The sequence below is a fragment of the Hyla sarda genome, chromosome 9 (assembly GCF_029499605.1).
Source record: "Hyla sarda isolate aHylSar1 chromosome 9, aHylSar1.hap1, whole genome shotgun sequence".
Lineage (NCBI taxonomy): Eukaryota > Metazoa > Chordata > Amphibia > Anura > Hylidae > Hyla > Hyla sarda.
Window position 1 is genome coordinate 55,358,525 of NC_079197.1, and position 17,697 is coordinate 55,376,221.

At 45.9% G+C, this 17,697-nt stretch overlaps 2 protein-coding genes across 9 annotated transcripts in view; one reads left to right on the forward strand and one right to left on the reverse strand.

Annotated features, from left to right (window-relative positions):
* LOC130291123 (phosphatidylinositol 3,4,5-trisphosphate 5-phosphatase 2B-like) overlaps positions 1–17,697 on the reverse strand; it is a 131,604-nt gene that overhangs the window by 108,803 nt on the left and 5,104 nt on the right. For both annotated transcript variants that reach the window (XM_056539568.1, XM_056539566.1), the window contains exon 3: positions 17,261–17,398. The gene's annotated coding sequence lies outside the window, so the exon portion shown is untranslated. The remainder of the gene's footprint in view (positions 1–17,260; positions 17,399–17,697) is intronic.
* Positions 1–17,697, forward strand: part of ARR3 (arrestin 3) — a 42,981-nt gene that overhangs the window by 5,460 nt on the left and 19,824 nt on the right. For 4 of the 7 annotated variants that reach the window (XM_056539575.1, XM_056539576.1, XM_056539571.1 and 1 more), the window contains exons 2-6: positions 7,454–7,482; positions 10,340–10,370; positions 16,087–16,147; positions 16,239–16,283; positions 16,670–17,007. In XM_056539575.1, coding sequence (XP_056395550.1) covers positions 7,466–7,482; positions 10,340–10,370; positions 16,087–16,147; positions 16,239–16,283; positions 16,670–17,007 — 492 coding nt within the window. In that variant the 5' untranslated portion in view covers positions 7,454–7,465. Of the gene's footprint in view, positions 1–7,453; positions 7,483–10,331; positions 10,371–16,086; positions 16,148–16,238; positions 16,284–16,669; positions 17,008–17,697 lie in introns of those variants that run through there. The other 3 variants (XM_056539577.1, XM_056539573.1, XM_056539574.1) reach the window with 2 other exon arrangements.

Below are 17,697 nucleotides of genomic sequence, written 5' to 3' on the forward strand. Positions count from 1 at the left end.
TCTTGCCTATGGACCCAAGTTCAGCCTGTCAGGTGCCCCCTGTGTCCCCCCAAGCCGCAGAGGGCGAGGTCCTCCAGCATCATGGCTGCCAACACCTCTCGCTTGCCCTCTCAGGGGGGTACCCCTCTTACTCCGGGACCTTTGGCTTCCTCCTGGGCCGCCTCGCAGGAACCCGACCTCACCTGTTCTGATTTGGACAATAGGGGGAGAGGTAACAACATCCGGGTGAGGGGACTGCCGGAGGCTACCCGTGAGGAGGATCTCTGGTCACTCTGGAAACCATTTTAACCTACTTCTGGGGGAGCCATCCTCTCACAAGATCAAACTGGAAAGAGCCCGTAGGGCCCTCCGCCCTAAGTCTAATACCGGTGCTCCTAGAGATGTTATCTGCTGTGTGCATGATTTTCAGTTCAAGGAGGCTATCATGGCTAAAGCCAAATCACTTAAGAACTTTGACTTTGACAGGGCTCCCATTCAACTATTCCAAGATCTGTCCTGGCTGACGCTTCGGAAGAGATGGATGGTCCAACCCCTGCTTGCAGAGCTTTGCTCTCACTAGGCGCTCTATTTTCTCTCCATGCACCCAAGGATGGATGCTCTGCAGTTCTTTGCTCTTTCTCGAATCTTGCACCTTTCTGCTCCACCTTGGAATTGCCAGTGCCCCAGATGGTGGACTGGGCCCTGACCTCCACTCATCCTCCTTTGCCTCCTGTGTGGCAGCCTGTCCGGCCCTGTCAGTCCAGATCTCAAAGTAAGACTCTACCCCGGGACCTTGGTGGAGCTCCTCAGGCTCCCCCTTGAGATGCTGTCTGTGGTCCTGTGTCTTCTACATGCTGCTCCTGGTCAGGACTTTTTTAGTTCTCTGGTCTTCCCATAACTGCACTTAGAGTTGCAGTTTCATGCTGTTATTGTCAAGTTTTTTTGTACTTTTCCCACTGCTGTAGTGATTTTGCATTATTTGGTCACCCACGGTTTAATTACACTCGGTTAACTGTCTTGTTAATGTTCTCTTGCTATGGCCTTGGAGTGGTGTGCTTGTCTCTTTGGTGGTCACTCTTGATTGGTGTTCTCCCATATCCCCTCTTGAGGCTATAGCAATAGACTGTCCATGCCTTGGTTTATTGTCCACTCTGGTGGTTTTGGCCTCCACATGGCTAGTTGGTCACTGGTTCGTTTTCTTACTTTGTACTGTTCTTTGTTTTGTTTTGTGTGGTCTTGTCTGGTTGATGGTAGAGTTCTTGCTAGACTCCATAGGTACCCCTCCTCTTTTTGGTTGCTAGGGGGAGAGTTTAATCTTATTTTCTCTCCTTCCCTGGATCGTCATTCGGTCACAGCAGCACCTCCCACTCCTGCCCAATTGCGCTTGGCTTCCATTTTCGGCGGTTAATCCGGGCCTCCTCATTGTACGATTTGTGGAGGATCAACCATCCAATGGAGCGCTCTTTTTAGCTTTTACTCTCATCCCCATAAACTACACAGATTACATAGATTACTTCTTTGGTAACCTTCCTATGGTACGCATGCTTTCTGATGCTTCCCTTGAGCCTATCTCCTGGAATGATCACTGTCCTATTCTCCTTTCCTTCTCTTCCTCCCCTTCTTCCATACAGCTCTGTCATTGGCATCTTAACGACTCTCTTCTAAAATCATTGCCTTCCCGGGAGTCGATTGAAAAGTGTCTGACTGACTATTTTGCTACCAACAAGGGCTCAGTCTCTTCACAGGCTGTCCTCTGGGAGGCCCACAAGTCGGTTGTACGAGGACATTGTATAGCTCTGCGTAATGCTCTGGCTCACTCCTGGGAACTCAGAACACAGATTGCAAGCCCAGAGACTCTATTATTGACTACTCTTCAGTATCGATCCTGCGGCGCTTGGTGGCTGCTTGCGCTCAGTTGGGTGACCTGGCTCTCCATAGGTTTGAGAGACAGCTGCTATTTGCCAGACAACGATTTTATGAGAAGGGTCATAAAGCCCATACTATGTTTGCCAGGTGCCTACGGGACCGAGCACTTGCCCAGTCTCCGTCGACCCTCAAAGATTCCTCAGGTATTCTCCACTATCACCCAGCTGATATTTCTCAATCATGAGGTCCCTGACAAGGACCTCATGATTGCTCTAGTTATAGGCCCATCGCCCTCCTTAACTCGGATCTGAAGCTTTTCTCCAAAGTTCTGGCAGTTCACCTTCGCCTCTCTGAACCATAAGGATCAGGTTGGGTTTATCCCTTGCCACCAGGGTGGCGACAGTACTAGGAGGGTGGTGGGTCTTGTTGACTAAATCAATTGGAGGTCTGAGCAGGCATTGATTCTTAGTCTGGATGCTGAAAAGGCCTTTGATAGGTTGGCGTGGCCGTTTCTATTTGCTACCATCCAGAAATTTGGAATCACTGGTAACTTTCTTACTGCTTTGCTATTCTTCTCCTACTGCTTCTCTCAAACTCCCTCACGCTTCCTCTCCTGCTTTTCCACTGTTCAATGAAACCCGTCAGGGCTGTCCACTTTCCCGCCTGGTCTTTGCTCTATGCATTGAAATATGGCAGCTGTGATTAGGGGGGATACGGACATCACTGGTATTTCCCTGCATGATAGGGAATTTAAAATTTGCTTATTCGCTAACTATGTAGTCCTAACTCTCTCTTGCCCTTTGCTTTCCCTACCTAATCTCTACAAAGCTCTTCATGCCGATGATGTAGTCTCTGGCTATAAAGTTAACTTCTCTAAAACTGAGGCGCCACCTCTATAACTGCCCCTGTCTACCCTTCTTCGCTCTATCTACTCCTTTAAATGGTCCTCTTCTACTATTAGGTATTTAGGGGTCCGTGTAACTTCTTGCTATTCCTTTCTCTACTCTGCTAACTACCTCCCACTCTTTAGGGATCTAAGAGCTCTTTTAGAGAAATGGCAGTCGCAATATATCTCCTTTTTTGGCCCGAATTGCGGCGGTTAAAATGACGATCCTCCCGAAACTGCTCTATTTTTTTTAAACGTTGCCAACCTCGGTACCATTGTTGGCCCTTCGCTCTTTTTAGTCGGCCATTTTTCGTTTTATTTTGGATGGGAAGAGACACTGTTTACCGATGTCAATCATGATGGCTAGTAGGACCATGGGTGAAATATTACTGTGCTGCCCACCTGCGCCACTTTGCGGCTTGCTCTACGTACCATGCTTATAGCCACTGGTTGGAGCTGGAAAAACTTTGGCTGGCCCCTATCCACCCTAATTCTCTCCTATGGTACCCACCAGCATCGGCGCTTTCTCTTTCCCCTCTACTGGGTCCCATGTGGTTCTCTAGTTATGTGGGGGGGTATTGCTCCCAGAAGTTTAAACTGTTTTCCCCTTCCTCCCCTCTGCGGTCTTTCCTCTACCATCCTGCTTTTCCCTCCAGTATGTCTTCTGTTATGGTGCGGGAGTGGGGTTCCTGGGGCCTCTTCTGTTGGGCTGATATAGTCGACCCTATTACTCGTACCTTGCTGCCCTTTGAACAACTGGCTTCTCGTTGGGACCTCCCCTCATCTGAGTGTTTTCACTATTTGCAATTAAGGCACTTAATGTCCTCCACTAATGGCTCTATGATGGTATCTCAGCCCACTAGCTTTGAGCGGATATGCCGTGGTGGCCCTCAGGTGAGGGGCCTTCTCTCCAATATCTACTCACTACTTGCACAGCCCCGGATAATGGTCCCCCGTCCCACTGTTAAACGGCCCATTGGGAGGAGGTCTTAAATGCTACCATTACATTGCCTCAGTGGCAGGTGATTTGAGAAAGGGCATCCAAGGCCTCTATTTCTACTGCTTATAAGGAAACCCAGTACAAGCTCCTTATGGGCTGGTATCACATCCCTGAGCTCCTTAATAGGCTTAACCCCGATATCCCTGCTCAGTGCTGGCGCTGTGGGGTGGGGTTGGGCACGGCATTCCATATTTTCTGGTTCTGTCCCCTCCTTGTGGATTACTGGAAAATGGTGCAGAGCCTCATTTCTGAGGCTCTAGGTGTTTCAGTCCCCCTGGACCCCTTGATTTACCTTCTCCACTTTTCTCATACCACTTTGTCTACGAAGCTCTTTCGGCTCTTTATGCACATTGTCTTGGCTGCTAAGACCCTTATCACTAAGTGCTGGAAGAGAACTCTCTCTCCATCTGAGACCGATCTGCTAGGTCGTATTTATGAGATTCGCTCCCTGGAATTTCTTACAGCTTCCATGAATAACACTATCCCTTCTTTCCTCTCTGTATGGGAACCGTGGGATCGATTTTCTGATCAACAACCACCTTGACTTCCCTCTCTATTTCATCCTTCCTCTCTTATTTTCTTTTTCCTTTCCCCCCTCCTCATCTGTCTTGTGTTTTATGTGTGTATTTGTCTATCGCCCCTCACCCTCTTCCTTTCGTCTCTCTTGTTCCTCCTCTGCATTGTGCCACAATGAGCCTTGCGGTTCTATTTGTGTAGGTCCGTATCATTATAGGGGCTCTTGCCTTGGTTTGACGGCCTCCTTGGCCTTAGTGAGCTCGCTCATGAGTTCTGTAAGTTTCAGCGTTCATTTGTGTGCTGCAGGGCCTTGGCCCTTTTTGTTGATGATCGCCTGATTTTTTTTTGTCGTATTGTTTTGGATTATGTCATTGAAAATACCTTAATAAAAATTACAGTAAAAAAAAAAAAAATGTTCATCCTGAGACATACCATTTTTTATATATGGTTTACAATAGAAAAAACAGTCATACTCATCTCCCCTGTTTCCTCTGGTCTAACGCCATCATGTCCACACTTCTTCACGCCATGATGTCACTTCAGCAGAAACTGGCACCTCAGTCAATTATTGACTAAGGCATCGCTGCAGTCAGTGGCTGAACAGTTAGATGACTAGGAACGGTTCGATGACTTCATTACGCTGGTAAATGTGTAATACCTTTTATTACTCCTTTTTTTAAGTTATGATTTCCTTTGGTTACTTCACAGTTATTTGGCCTAAATATAGTGCAGATAAATGATTTCTAATCATGTTTTTATCAGGGGTTCATGTCTAGGCAAAATCTGTATCATAGCACCCTCTACTGTACAGTGAATTTCTCTTTACTTTTTTTATATCTTGCTATTCTTGTCACAGTCACAAAGTCTGCTGCATCTTAGGCTATGTTCACATTACGTTTGTGATGTGATCATTGCCTTTTCCAACGTACTTGCTAAACATATTCATAAGGCTCCATTAACTCAACAGAGAGCAAAGATAGATAGATAGATAGATAGACATGAGAGAGATAGATAGATAGATACAGAATGCACAAAAAGAGGTTCCGCAGCACTCCAGTTAGATAAACAAACATGTTTTTATGGTGTAACGTTTCAACAGCATCACGCTGTCTTTCTCAAACATAACTTTTGCTTGAGAAAGACAGCGTGATGCTGTTGAAACGTTGCACCTGACCATGGGTCAATAAACACATGTTTGTTTATCTAACTGGAGTGCTGCGGAACCTCTTTTTGTTCGTTCTGGATTTATGTGTGGTCTGTTACTGGGACTGACTACATCTGCTTGCACCCGACAACTATATCTCCTGCCTGGTTGTGCTGCTCACATCGTTGGATTGTAGATAGATATATAGGTAGATAGATAGGAGACAGATATATAGGATAGATATATAGGTAGATAGATATGAGACAGATATATAGGATAGATAGATAGCAGAACGGAAAAAATACAGGCAGCACAATTGTATAACTTGGTGCTCACTGTAGATGGACTTAGTCCCAGAAGTCCCAAACGAAACAGACAGCAGAAAAACAGCGGCACACAGGTGACTATGGTGAAAAAGATGTGGCTTTTATTCACCAAACAATGGCGACGTTTCGGCTGCCTCTCGCAGCCATTGTCGAGCGATAGATAGATAGATAGATATAACAGCAAATAGGTGGAGCAGCACATCAAAAGGCATAAGATGAGTTGGTGCAAGTAGTTACACAGCCGGGTCCTAGGCCAAGTCACAGTATGTAGAAGATAAACTGCAGCACTCCAAAAAGATCTAAATGGTGAAAAAAAGTGTATTTATTCCATCCAATGTGATACGTTTCGGTTGCCCAGTGCGGCCATTTTCAAGCATGAAAATGGCCGCACTGGGCAACCGAAGCGTTGCATCACATTGGATGGAATGAATACACTTTTTTTCACCATTTAAATCTTTTTGGAGTGTTGTGGTTTATCTTCTAGATAGATAGATAGATAGATAGATAGATAGATAGATAGATAGATAGATAGATAGATAGATAGAGGCAAATTTTGTTCAAGCTGCAATATGTTACATGAGGCAAAGAAGTGGTACAAATAGAAATGGAGGCTGTTTACAGTAAAGTACATTGTACTGTATATTATTTTACTTTACTTCCATGGCTGTCTGGGATTGCTGGGAGTTATAATTTTGCAACATCTGGAGGTCCACAGTTTGGAGATCACTGATATAGGGTGTTACAAATTTTGCATTGGGGCTCAGGAGCCACAAGTTACCTCTCTGTCCCTTTAACTTATACAGAAGCCCATCCTTCAAGCATACAGTATACATTATTTATTACAAATGCTATCTTCCGAGCAGGTCCAAAACAAAACATTAGTCTGTCAATCAAAAAGTTATATGGGGGGATTTATCAAAACCTGTGGAGAGGAAAAATTGACCAGTTACCCATGGCAACCAATTAGATTGCTAATTTCATTTATTTAAAATAAAAAAAAAGCCTTTTTAACAATATAAGAAGCAATCTGATTGGATGCTATGGCCAGCTGCTCCAGTTTTCCTCTGCACATGTTTTGATACATAGACTAGAGTTACTTTGTGGTCAGTACAATACCAGCAGCTACCAATGAGTGTTGGCTGTAATATGTAACAGGCATCCACCACATAGCACAGGTTTTTATAAATCTCCTCCACAGATATATATATATATATTTATCAAAACCTGTTCAGGGGAAAAGCTGACCCATAGCAACCAATTAGATCACTTCTTTTATTTTTCAGAGGCCTTTAAAAATGAAAGAAGCAATCTGATTGGTGGTAAACTGTTCAACTTTTCCTCTGCACAGGTTTTGATAAATCTCCTCTATAGAGATGTAGTGGGAAATGTATTAAAACCTGTAAGGAGAAAAAGTGGAGCAGTTTCCCACATTGGTAAACTCAATAAAAGAGTACAGTATGGACCTAGATGCATTCCTGAATAATAATAACATTATAGGTTATGAATACTAGATTTATAGGGATAGAACATTATCCAGGGATTTATTCAGCCATATTTGGGGTTGGGATGGAATTTTTCCTCTTTGATGGGGAAATTGGCATCAGCCTCATATGGTTTTGCCTTCCTCTGGATCAACAATGTAGGGATATAGGTTGAACTTAATGGACTCCTGTATTTTTTCACTCTATGAACTACTTTACTATTTTTATTCATTTTCCTTCTGCTATCTTTCACAGGTCTAAATCAATATGGCAGACGGTTCCAAGTAAGTTAAAGTCTGGTGTAAACACACTTTGGCATTATTGAACCCCTTACATGATTGTCACACTAGATGTATTCTATACAATATTGTACCCACTTTATGGTAGTGTACATTTCACCCTGCTTTCTATTCATCTGTCTGGCATCATGTGGTCAGCTAAAGCCAGCGCCACCTCTGCCATTTTCTCTACATTCTCCTGTAGGCGCTATATAAAGAAATAAAATAAAATAAATAAATAAGAATACAGTCACGGAGGCTCAACTGTCTTCTTCTACATTGTGACTGTGTGGCAGTAGCCTGTTTAACCATCGGCACTTACTGTGACAGGAGATTGTGTCCCCCACCTACTAACAGCCTATGTAAAACAGCACATGTAATTTCATCAGACAGGAAGTTCTGGTGCGTGTATAATGGAACATATAGATCCCCCTCAAGTTAAAGGGGTACTCGGAAGGGCTTATATGGCTTAGGGGACCTGACAGGATTCCTTTAATGGGGTATACTGGTGAAAAACAAATGATATTACAGATTTGTAAATTATATTTATTTAAAAATTTTAATCCTTCTAGTACTTATCAGCTACTGTATGCTCCAGAAGAAGTTGTATAGTTTTTTCCAGCCTGATCACAATGCTCTCTGCTGACACCTCTGTCTGTGTCAGGAACTGTCCAGAACAGAAGAGGTTTGTTATGGGGATTTGCTCCTGCTCTGCACAGTTCCTGACACGGACAAAGGTGTCAACAGAGAGCACTGTGGTCAGACTGGAAAGAACTACACAACTTCCTCTGTAGTATACAGCAGCTGATAAGTACTGGAAAGCTCAAGCTTTTTAAATAGAAGTAATTTACAAATCTGTTTAACTTTCTGGCACCAGTTGATTTAAAAACATTTGTGTTCCACTGGAGTACTCCTTTAAATGAAACCTGTCAGGTTCCCTAAGCCCTATAAGCCCTCCAAAGTACTTTTTAGATGTAGGGCACAGCTTTCTCTAATGCAACACTATGGAAAAAACAACTTTAATCCCTGTTCCACAGTACCAAGAAGTAGGCATGGGGCAGAGCTGCAGCACATGTAGTCACGCTGCCCCAGAACTCCTTTCAGCCACTCACGTCTGACAGGCACACTGAGTCTGGGCATTTCATGCAAAGCCTGTTACTGGGTATGTCAATCAAGCCTGAGTGGCTGGAAAGAGGGTGGGGACAGCATGATACATGTGCTGCAACTCCGCCCCATGTCTATTTATCTAGCACCAGAGAGAAGGGATTAAAGGAAAACTGTCACCCTGATCACCCACACTAAACCCAATACACAGGGTTATAGTGTGGGTGACCAGGAGTGCAAAGAGGGGTCACTTACCAAATTACATCCAGTGGCTCCTGTGATATTGCCCAACGAAAGTCCGGTGCTCAATTTGGTTACCTGCGTGCAGGAGGCGGGGCCCCAATGGCTGTCCGCCCCTTGCTTCTATGTGCCTCCTGAAAGAATCTGCCTCGATTAGTATATTCAAATTCTGTGCTGCGCTCTGAGGCAAGAGCCAAGCGCAGTTAGTTTACAAACAGCTCTCACGTCCTAGTGACGTGAGAGCTCTTCTTGCCAGAGCGCTCTGCTACAGTGCCAGAGCGCATGTGCTCCGCCCTCAGAGCGCAGTGCTCGCGTGACTTGCAACTCACGTCACTAGGACGTGAGAGCTGTTTGTAAACTAACTGCGCTTGGCTCCTGCCTCAGAGCGCAGCACAGAATTTGAATATACTAATAGAGGCAGATTGTTTTAGGAGGTAGATAGAAGCAGGGGCGGACAGCCATCGTGGCCCCGCCTCCTGAGGTAACAAAATTGAGCTAGGGACTTTCGTTGGGCAATATCACAGGAGCCACTGGATGAAATTTGGTAAGTGACTCCTCTTTGCACTCCTGGTCACCCACACTATAACACTGTGTATTGGGTTTAATGTGGGTGATCAGGGTGACAGTTTTCCTTTAAAGTTATTTTATTCACTAATAAAGCTTCAGAGAAAGCTTGAATGCTCTGCCCTACATCTAAAGGTACTGGGGGGGGGGCTTAAAGTTATTAGGGGACCTGACAGGTTCCCTTTAAGTGATAGAAGGGGCCTCATTTACTAAGCTAGAATCCATTTTTTGCCAGGTTATCTAGGCACATAGTGTCTGCCCCAGTGTATGACAGTGTGCGTCAGGAAAATCCGACACACCCAACGTTGTACTGTGAAAAGCCAAAAAGGGGTGTGGTCTGTCACAAAGGGGGCGTGGCCAGACCAAAAAGGGGCGTGGTTTTACAACCTGACCTATTTACTATTGAATTCACAGAAAATCCTGTGGATAAATGGCTGGAGATTTCCACCTAGAAAAAGCTGGTCAGAAAATTTTCCAGACTTTTCCGCATAGTAAATAGAGAGGAATCCTGCAAGTGTGAAACAACATTTCTCACTAATAAAAACCTGACACTCTTAGTAAATGAGGCCCAATATGTGTCACCAAAGCTTTATTCTGACTCTTATTATGCACTGACCCCAGTGTAATATTTAGTGATAGAAGCAACAAAAATAAACAGGTGCGAGACTGACACATGGAGTTCCCATGATGTATCAGGACACAGTAGGTCAATTAACTTTTACATTCTATCTTCATTTCATAATTAACCCACTGAATTGTATGATATAAATGAATAAACTTAAATAGAGACTATTACGTCATGTTCTAGCTACATAATGTTAACCTCTACCCATTCTGAATACTTTCACATGACAGTTTCTGAGTTTAGGAGCAGAGTTTTAATTTACTATATTGCTATTTAATATATTTCTATTTTCTCCTCACTCAAACTTGGGATTGTTACATTTATGTGCAGAGTTTTCAAGAAAACCAGTCCTGATGGAAAGGTGAGAACACGTAAATGTATTTTTCACAAATAGTATATGTTACGCCGAGCGCTCCGGGTCCCCGCTCCTCCCCGGAGCGCTCGCTACACTCTCCTCACTGCAGCGCTCCGGTCAGATCCACTGACCCGGGGCGCTGCGATACCGCCTCCAGCCGGGATGCGATTCGCGATGCGGGTAGCGCCCGCTCGCGATGCGCACCCCGGCTCCCGTACCTGACTCGCTCTCCGTCGGTCCTGTCCCGGCGCGCGCGGCCCCGCTCCCTAGGGCGCGCGCGCGCCGGGTCTTTGCGATTTAAAGGGCCACTGCGCCGCTGATTGGCGCAGTGGTTCCAATTAGTATGTTCACCTGTGCACTTCCCTATATCACCTCACTTCCCCTGCACTCCCTTGCCGGATCTTGTTGCCATCGTGCCAGTGAAAGCGTTTCCTTGTGTGTTCCTAGCCTGTGTTCCAGACCTCCTGCCGTTGCCCCTGACTACGATCCTTGCTGCCTGCCCCGACCTTCTGCTACGTCCGACCTTGCTTCTGTCTACTCCCTTGTACCGCGCCTATCTTCAGCAGCCAGAGAGGTTGAGCCGTTGCTAGTGGATACGACCTGGTCACTACCGCCACAGCAAGACCATCCCGCTTTGCGGCGGGCTCTGGTGAAAACCAGTAGTGACTTAGAACCGATCCACTAGCACGGTCCACGCCAATCCCTCTCTGGCACAGAGGATCCACTACCTGCCAGCCGGCATCGTGACAGTAGATCCGGCCATGGATCCCGCTGAAGTTCCTCTGCCAGTTGTCGCTGACCTCACCACGGTGGTCGCCCAGCAGTCGCAACAGATAGCGCAACAAGGCCAACAGCTGTCTCAACTGACCGTTATGCTTCAGCAGTTACTACCACAGCTTCAGCAATCATCTCCTCCGCCAGCTCCTGCACCTCCTCCGCAGCGAGTGGCCGCTTCTGGTCTACGACTATCCTTGCCGGATAAATTTGATGGGGACTCTAAGTTTTGCCGTGGCTTTCTTTCCCAATGTTCCCTGCACCTGGAGATGATGTCGGATCAGTTTCCCACTGAAAGGTCTAAGGTGGCTTTCGTAGTCAGCCTTCTGTCTGGAAAAGCCCTGTCTTGGGCCACACCGCTCTGGGACCGCAATGACCCCGTCACTGCCTCTGTACACTCCTTCTTCTCGGAAATTCGAAGTGTCTTTGAGGAACCTGCCCGAGCCTCTTCTGCTGAGACTGCCCTGTTGAACCTGGTCCAGGGTAATTCTTCCGTTGGCGAGTATGCCGTACAATTCCGTACTCTTGCTTCAGAATTATCCTGGAATAATGAGGCCCTCTGCGCGACCTTTAAAAAAGGCCTATCCAGCAACATTAAAGATGTTCTGGCCGCACGAGAAATCCCTGCTAATCTACATGAACTCATTCACCTAGCCACTCGCATTGACATGCGTTTTTCCGAAAGGCGTCAGGAGCTCCGCCAGGATATGGACTCTGTTCGCATGAGGCGTTTCTTCTCCCCGGCTCCTCTCTCCTCTGGTCCCCTGCAATCTGTTCCTGTGCCTCCCGCCGTGGAGGCTATGCAGGTCGACCGGTCTCGCCTGACACCTCAAGAGAGGACACGACGCCGCATGGAGAATCTCTGCCTGTACTGTGCTAGTACCGAACACTTCCTGAAGGATTGTCCTATCCGTCCTCCCCGCCTGGAAAGACGTACGCTGACTCCGCACAAAGGTGAGACAGTCCTTGATGTCTACTCTGCTTCTCCACGTCTTACTGTGCCTGTGCGGATGTCTGCCTCTGCCTTCTCCTTCTCTGCTGTGGCCTTCTTGGACTCCGGATCTGCAGGAAATTTTATTTTGGCCTCTCTCGTCAGCAGGTTCAACATCCCGGTGACCAGTCTCGCCAGACCCCTCTACATCAATTGTGTAAACAATGAAAGATTGGACTGTACCATACGTTTTCGCACGGAGCCCCTTCTAATGTGCATCGGACCTCATCACGAGAGGATTGAACTTTTGGTCCTCCCCAATTGCACTTCTGAAATTCTCCTTGGACTTCCCTGGCTTCAACTTCATTCCCCAACCCTGGATTGGTCCACTGGGGAGATCAAGAGTTGGGGGCCCTCTTGTTTCAAGGACTGCCTAAAACCGGTTCCCAGTAACCCTTGCCGTGACTCTGTGGTTCCTCCTGTAACCGGTCTCCCTAAGGCCTATATGGACTTTGCGGATGTTTTTTGCAAAAAACAAGCTGAGACTCTACCTCCTCACAGGCCTTATGATTGTCCTATCGACCTCCTCCCGGGCACTACTCCACCCCGGGGCAGAATTTATCCTCTGTCCGCCCCAGAGACTCTTGCCATGTCTGAATACGTCCAGGAAAATTTAAAAAAGGGCTTTATCCGTAAATCTTCCTCTCCTGCCGGAGCCGGATTTTTCTTTGTGTCCAAAAAAGATGGCTCTCTACGTCCTTGCATTGACTACCGCGGTCTTAATAAAATCACGGTTAAGAACCGCTACCCCCTACCCCTCATCTCTGAACTCTTTGATCGCCTCCAAGGTGCCCACATCTTTACCAAACTGGACTTAAGAGGTGCTTATAATCTCATCCGCATCAGAGAGGGGGATGAATGGAAAACGGCATTTAACACCAGAGATGGACACTTTGAGTATCTGGTCATGCCCTTTGGCCTGTGCAACGCCCCTGCCGTCTTCCAAGACTTTGTTAATGAAATTTTTCGTGATCTCTTATACTCCTGTGTTGTTGTATATCTGGACGATATCCTGATTTTTTCTGCCAATCTAGAAGAACACCGCCAGCATGTCCGTATGGTTCTTCAGAGACTTCGTGATAATCAACTCTATGCCAAAATAGAGAAATGTCTGTTTGAATGCCAATCTCTTCCTTTCCTAGGATACTTGGTCTCTGGCCAGGGACTACAAATGGATCCAGACAAACTCTCTGCCGTTTTAGATTGGCCACGCCCCTCCGGACTCCGTGCTATCCAACGTTTTTTGGGGTTCGCCAATTATTACAGGCAATTTATTCCACATTTTTCTACCGTTGTGGCTCCTATCGTGGCTTTAACCAAAAAAAATGCCGATCCCAAGTCTTGGCCTCCTCAAGCGGAAGACGCCTTTAAACGGCTCAAGTCTGCCTTTTCTTCGGCTCCTGTGCTCTCCAGACCTGACCCATCTAAACCCTTCCTATTGGAGGTTGATGCCTCCTCAGTGGGAGCTGGAGCTGTCCTTCTACAAAAGAATTCTTCCGGGCATGCTGTTACTTGTGGTTTTTTTTCTAGGACCTTCTCTCCGGCGGAGAGGAACTACTCCATCGGGGATCGAGAGCTTCTAGCCATTAAATTAGCACTTGAGGAATGGAGGCATCTGCTGGAGGGATCAAGATTTCCAGTTATTATTTACACCGACCACAAGAACCTCTCCTACCTCCAGTCTGCCCAACGGCTGAATCCTCGCCAGGCCAGGTGGTCCCTGTTCTTTGCCCGATTTAATTTTGAAATTCACTTTCGGCCTGCCGATAAGAACATTAGGGCCGATGCTCTCTCTCGTTCCTCGGATGCTTCTGAAGTTGAACTCTCTCCGCAACACATCATTCCTCCTGACTGCCTGATTTCCACTTCTCCAGCCTCCATCAGGCAAACTCCTCCAGGAAAGACCTTCGTTTCTCCACGCCAACGCCTCGGAATCCTCAAATGGGGTCACTCCTCCCATCTCGCAGGTCATGCAGGCAGCAAGAAATCTGTGCAACTCATCTCTCGCTTCTATTGGTGGCCGACTCTGGAGACGGATGTTGTGGACTTTGTGCGTGCCTGCACTATCTGTGCCCGGGATAAGACTCCTCGCCAGAAGCCCGCTGGTTTTCTTCATCCTCTGCCTGTCCCCGAACAGCCTTGGTCTCTGATTGGTATGGATTTTATTACTGACTTACCCCCATCCCGTGGCAACACTGTTATTTGGGTGGTCGTTGATCGATTCTCCAAAATGGCACATTTCATCCCTCTTCCTGGTCTTCCTTCAGCGCCTCAGTTGGCTAAACAATTTTTTGTACACATTTTTCGTCTTCACGGGTTGCCTACGCAGATCGTCTCGGATAGAGGCGTCCAATTCGTGTCTAAATTCTGGAGGGCTCTCTGTAAACAACTCAAGATTAAATTAAATTTTTCTTCTGCATATCATCCTCAATCCAATGGACAAGTAGAAAGAGTTAACCAGGTCTTGGGTGATTATTTACGACATTTTGTTTCCTCCCGCCAGGATGATTGGGCAGATCTTCTACCATGGGCCGAATTCTCGTATAACTTCAGAGTCTCTGAATCTTCCTCCAAATCCCCATTTTTCGTGGTGTACGGCCGTCACCCTCTTCCCCCCCTCCCTACCCCCTTGCCCTCTGGTCTGCCCGCTGTGGATGAAATTTCTCGTGATCTTTCCATCATATGGAGAGAGACCCAAAATTCTCTCTTACAGGCTTCATCACGCATGAAGAAGTTCGCGGATAAGAAAAGAAGAGCTCCTCCCATTTTTTCCCCTGGAGACAAGGTATGGCTCTCCGCTAAATATGTCCGCTTCCGTGTCCCTAGCTACAAGTTGGGACCACGCTATCTTGGTCCTTTCAAAATTTTGTGCCAGATTAATCCTGTCTCTTACAAACTTCTTCTTCCTCCTTCTCTTCGTATTCCTAATGCCTTTCACGTTTCTCTTCTTAAACCACTTATCATCAACCGTTTCTCTCCCAAATCTGTTCCCCCCACTCCTGTTTCCGGCTCCTCGGACATCTTCTCCGTCAAAGAGATTCTGGCATCAAAAAAGGTCAGAGGGAAAACTTTTTTTTTAGTTGATTGGGAGGGTTGTGGTCCAGAAGAGAGATCCTGGGAACCTGAGGACAATATCCTAGACAAAAGTCTGCTCCTCAGGTTCTCAGGCTCTAAGAAGAGGGGGAGACCCAAGGGGGGGGGTACTGTTACGCCGAGCGCTCCGGGTCCCCGCTCCTCCCCGGAGCGCTCGCTACACTCTCCTCACTGCAGCGCTCCGGTCAGATCCACTGACCCGGGGCGCTGCGATACCGCCTCCAGCCGGGATGCGATTCGCGATGCGGGTAGCGCCCGCTCGCGATGCGCACCCCGGCTCCCGTACCTGACTCGCTCTCCGTCGGTCCTGTCCCGGCGCGCGCGGCCCCGCTCCCTAGGGCGCGCGCGCCGGGTCTTTGCGATTTAAAGGGCCACTGCGCCGCTGATTGGCGCAGTGGTTCCAATTAGTATGTTCACCTGTGCACTTCCCTATATCACCTCACTTCCCCTGCACTCCCTTGCCGGATCTTGTTGCCATCGTGCCAGTGAAAGCGTTTCCTTGTGTGTTCCTAGCCTGTGTTCCAGACCTCCTGCCGTTGCCCCTGACTACGATCCTTGCTGCCTGCCCCGACCTTCTGCTACGTCCGACCTTGCTTCTGTCTACTCCCTTGTACCGCGCCTATCTTCAGCAGCCAGAGAGGTTGAGCCGTTGCTAGTGGATACGACCTGGTCACTACCGCCGCAGCAAGACCATCCCGCTTTGCGGCGGGCTCTGGTGAAAACCAGTAGTGACTTAGAACCGATCCACTAGCACGGTCCACGCCAATCCCTCTCTGGCACAGAGGATCCACTACCTGCCAGCCGGCATCGTGACAGTATACTATAATAATATTTATTAACAACGCTATTTCCCTCTTCTTCCAGTTATCAATGTATCTTGGAAAGCGGGACTTTGTGGATCATGTGGAATTTGTAGAGCCTGTCGGTCAGTGGTTACCGTATATATATTGCCATTGTAGTATTACTGTAGTTTTTATAGTAAATCTATCTTACCATAATGTTTTATCTTTTTGCAGATGGGGTGATTTTAATTGATCCAGAATATCAAAAGGACAAGAAAGGTAATCTAAATATTCTAGCTAATTTGTCCTGATGCAAAACCATTCTTTAGATAATGTAAAATAAATGCTACAAAAAGCAAGTCGTTGTTGATGCATCATTTCTATGTGATAATTAAATTCTATTTGTAAAGAACAAACTTTCAATGTTTCCTCCAAATTTTCAGACCAATACAAAAATATTGATCCGTTGCCATGATGTTCAACAGTATGACTGGCATTGGAACAATATTTTTTGTATTGGTCTTCACATTTGGAAGAAAAGTGCTCGTTGTTTGTTTCTTATATGGCACACTGTTTCAGTTTGGCTTTCTAATTTATATACTTTTACAATACCCTTCAGTGTGTCTGCCATTCATATTAATTCTCCCATTGTGTAATTTTACTAGTGTTTGTGGTATTGACGTGTGCTTTCCGCTATGGTCGGGATGACATGGAGCTCATTGGCTTGAGTTTCAGAAAGGACATTTTTGTGCAGTCTTGCCAAGTGTACCCCCCATTGCCTGAGGACAAGAAACCACTAACACCATTACAAGAAAAACTGCGTGCAAAACTGGGCGTTAATGCCTTTCCTTTCTGCTTTAATGTGAGTAATGTCACTAACTACTGTGTGTTACCAAGAGTTAGCACAACACATCTTATTTTGCTTTTATCTTTTAATTTTCAGATAGTCAAGAACTTGCCTTGTTCAGTGACACTGCAACCGGGACCAGATGATACTGGGAAGGTAAGCATTGAAACAAATAAGGAACATGTTTTGCTTACATTTCTATTAAAATAATGTTAATTTGTTAGATTTTTCTTTGTTTAGGACTATAGTAGAGGGTGACAACTAATGTACTGCAATGCAGTATAAGTGAACAGAGTAGAAATCTAATTTTTATGCTATGAAATCCATGGCAAAATGTATGGTTAATCCATTGATCAATACAGGCATATTTACTTTTCAAGGTACTGCTACAGAAAAATTTTAAACTTACCATCATGTGACAACATATACCGGTATTCATCTTCATAAAGACATCTTTCTGGACATTTTAGTAATTCAAGCAAGATAATTGGCATCTTCAAATTTTATAGGCTGGGCAGTCAACTAGTTCTGTCATTTCTCATAAAATCTGGAGAGAATAATTGCTTTTTACTGTTTTCTTATCATATAATAGGTGTATTATATATATAACACTGTATATTATATGGTGTTTCTCTGTAGCAAATATGTGTAATATGTATATATATATATATATATATATATATAGATATATATATATACTGTATATATATATATATATATATATATATATATATATAATAAACTAGCTGAGTACCTGGCATTGCCTGGTTTTCCCGACCTAATCCTTGTGGGCAAGGGAAAGCAACAAAGGAGGAAGCTTTTGTCCTCACCTCCTGTCCTCACATC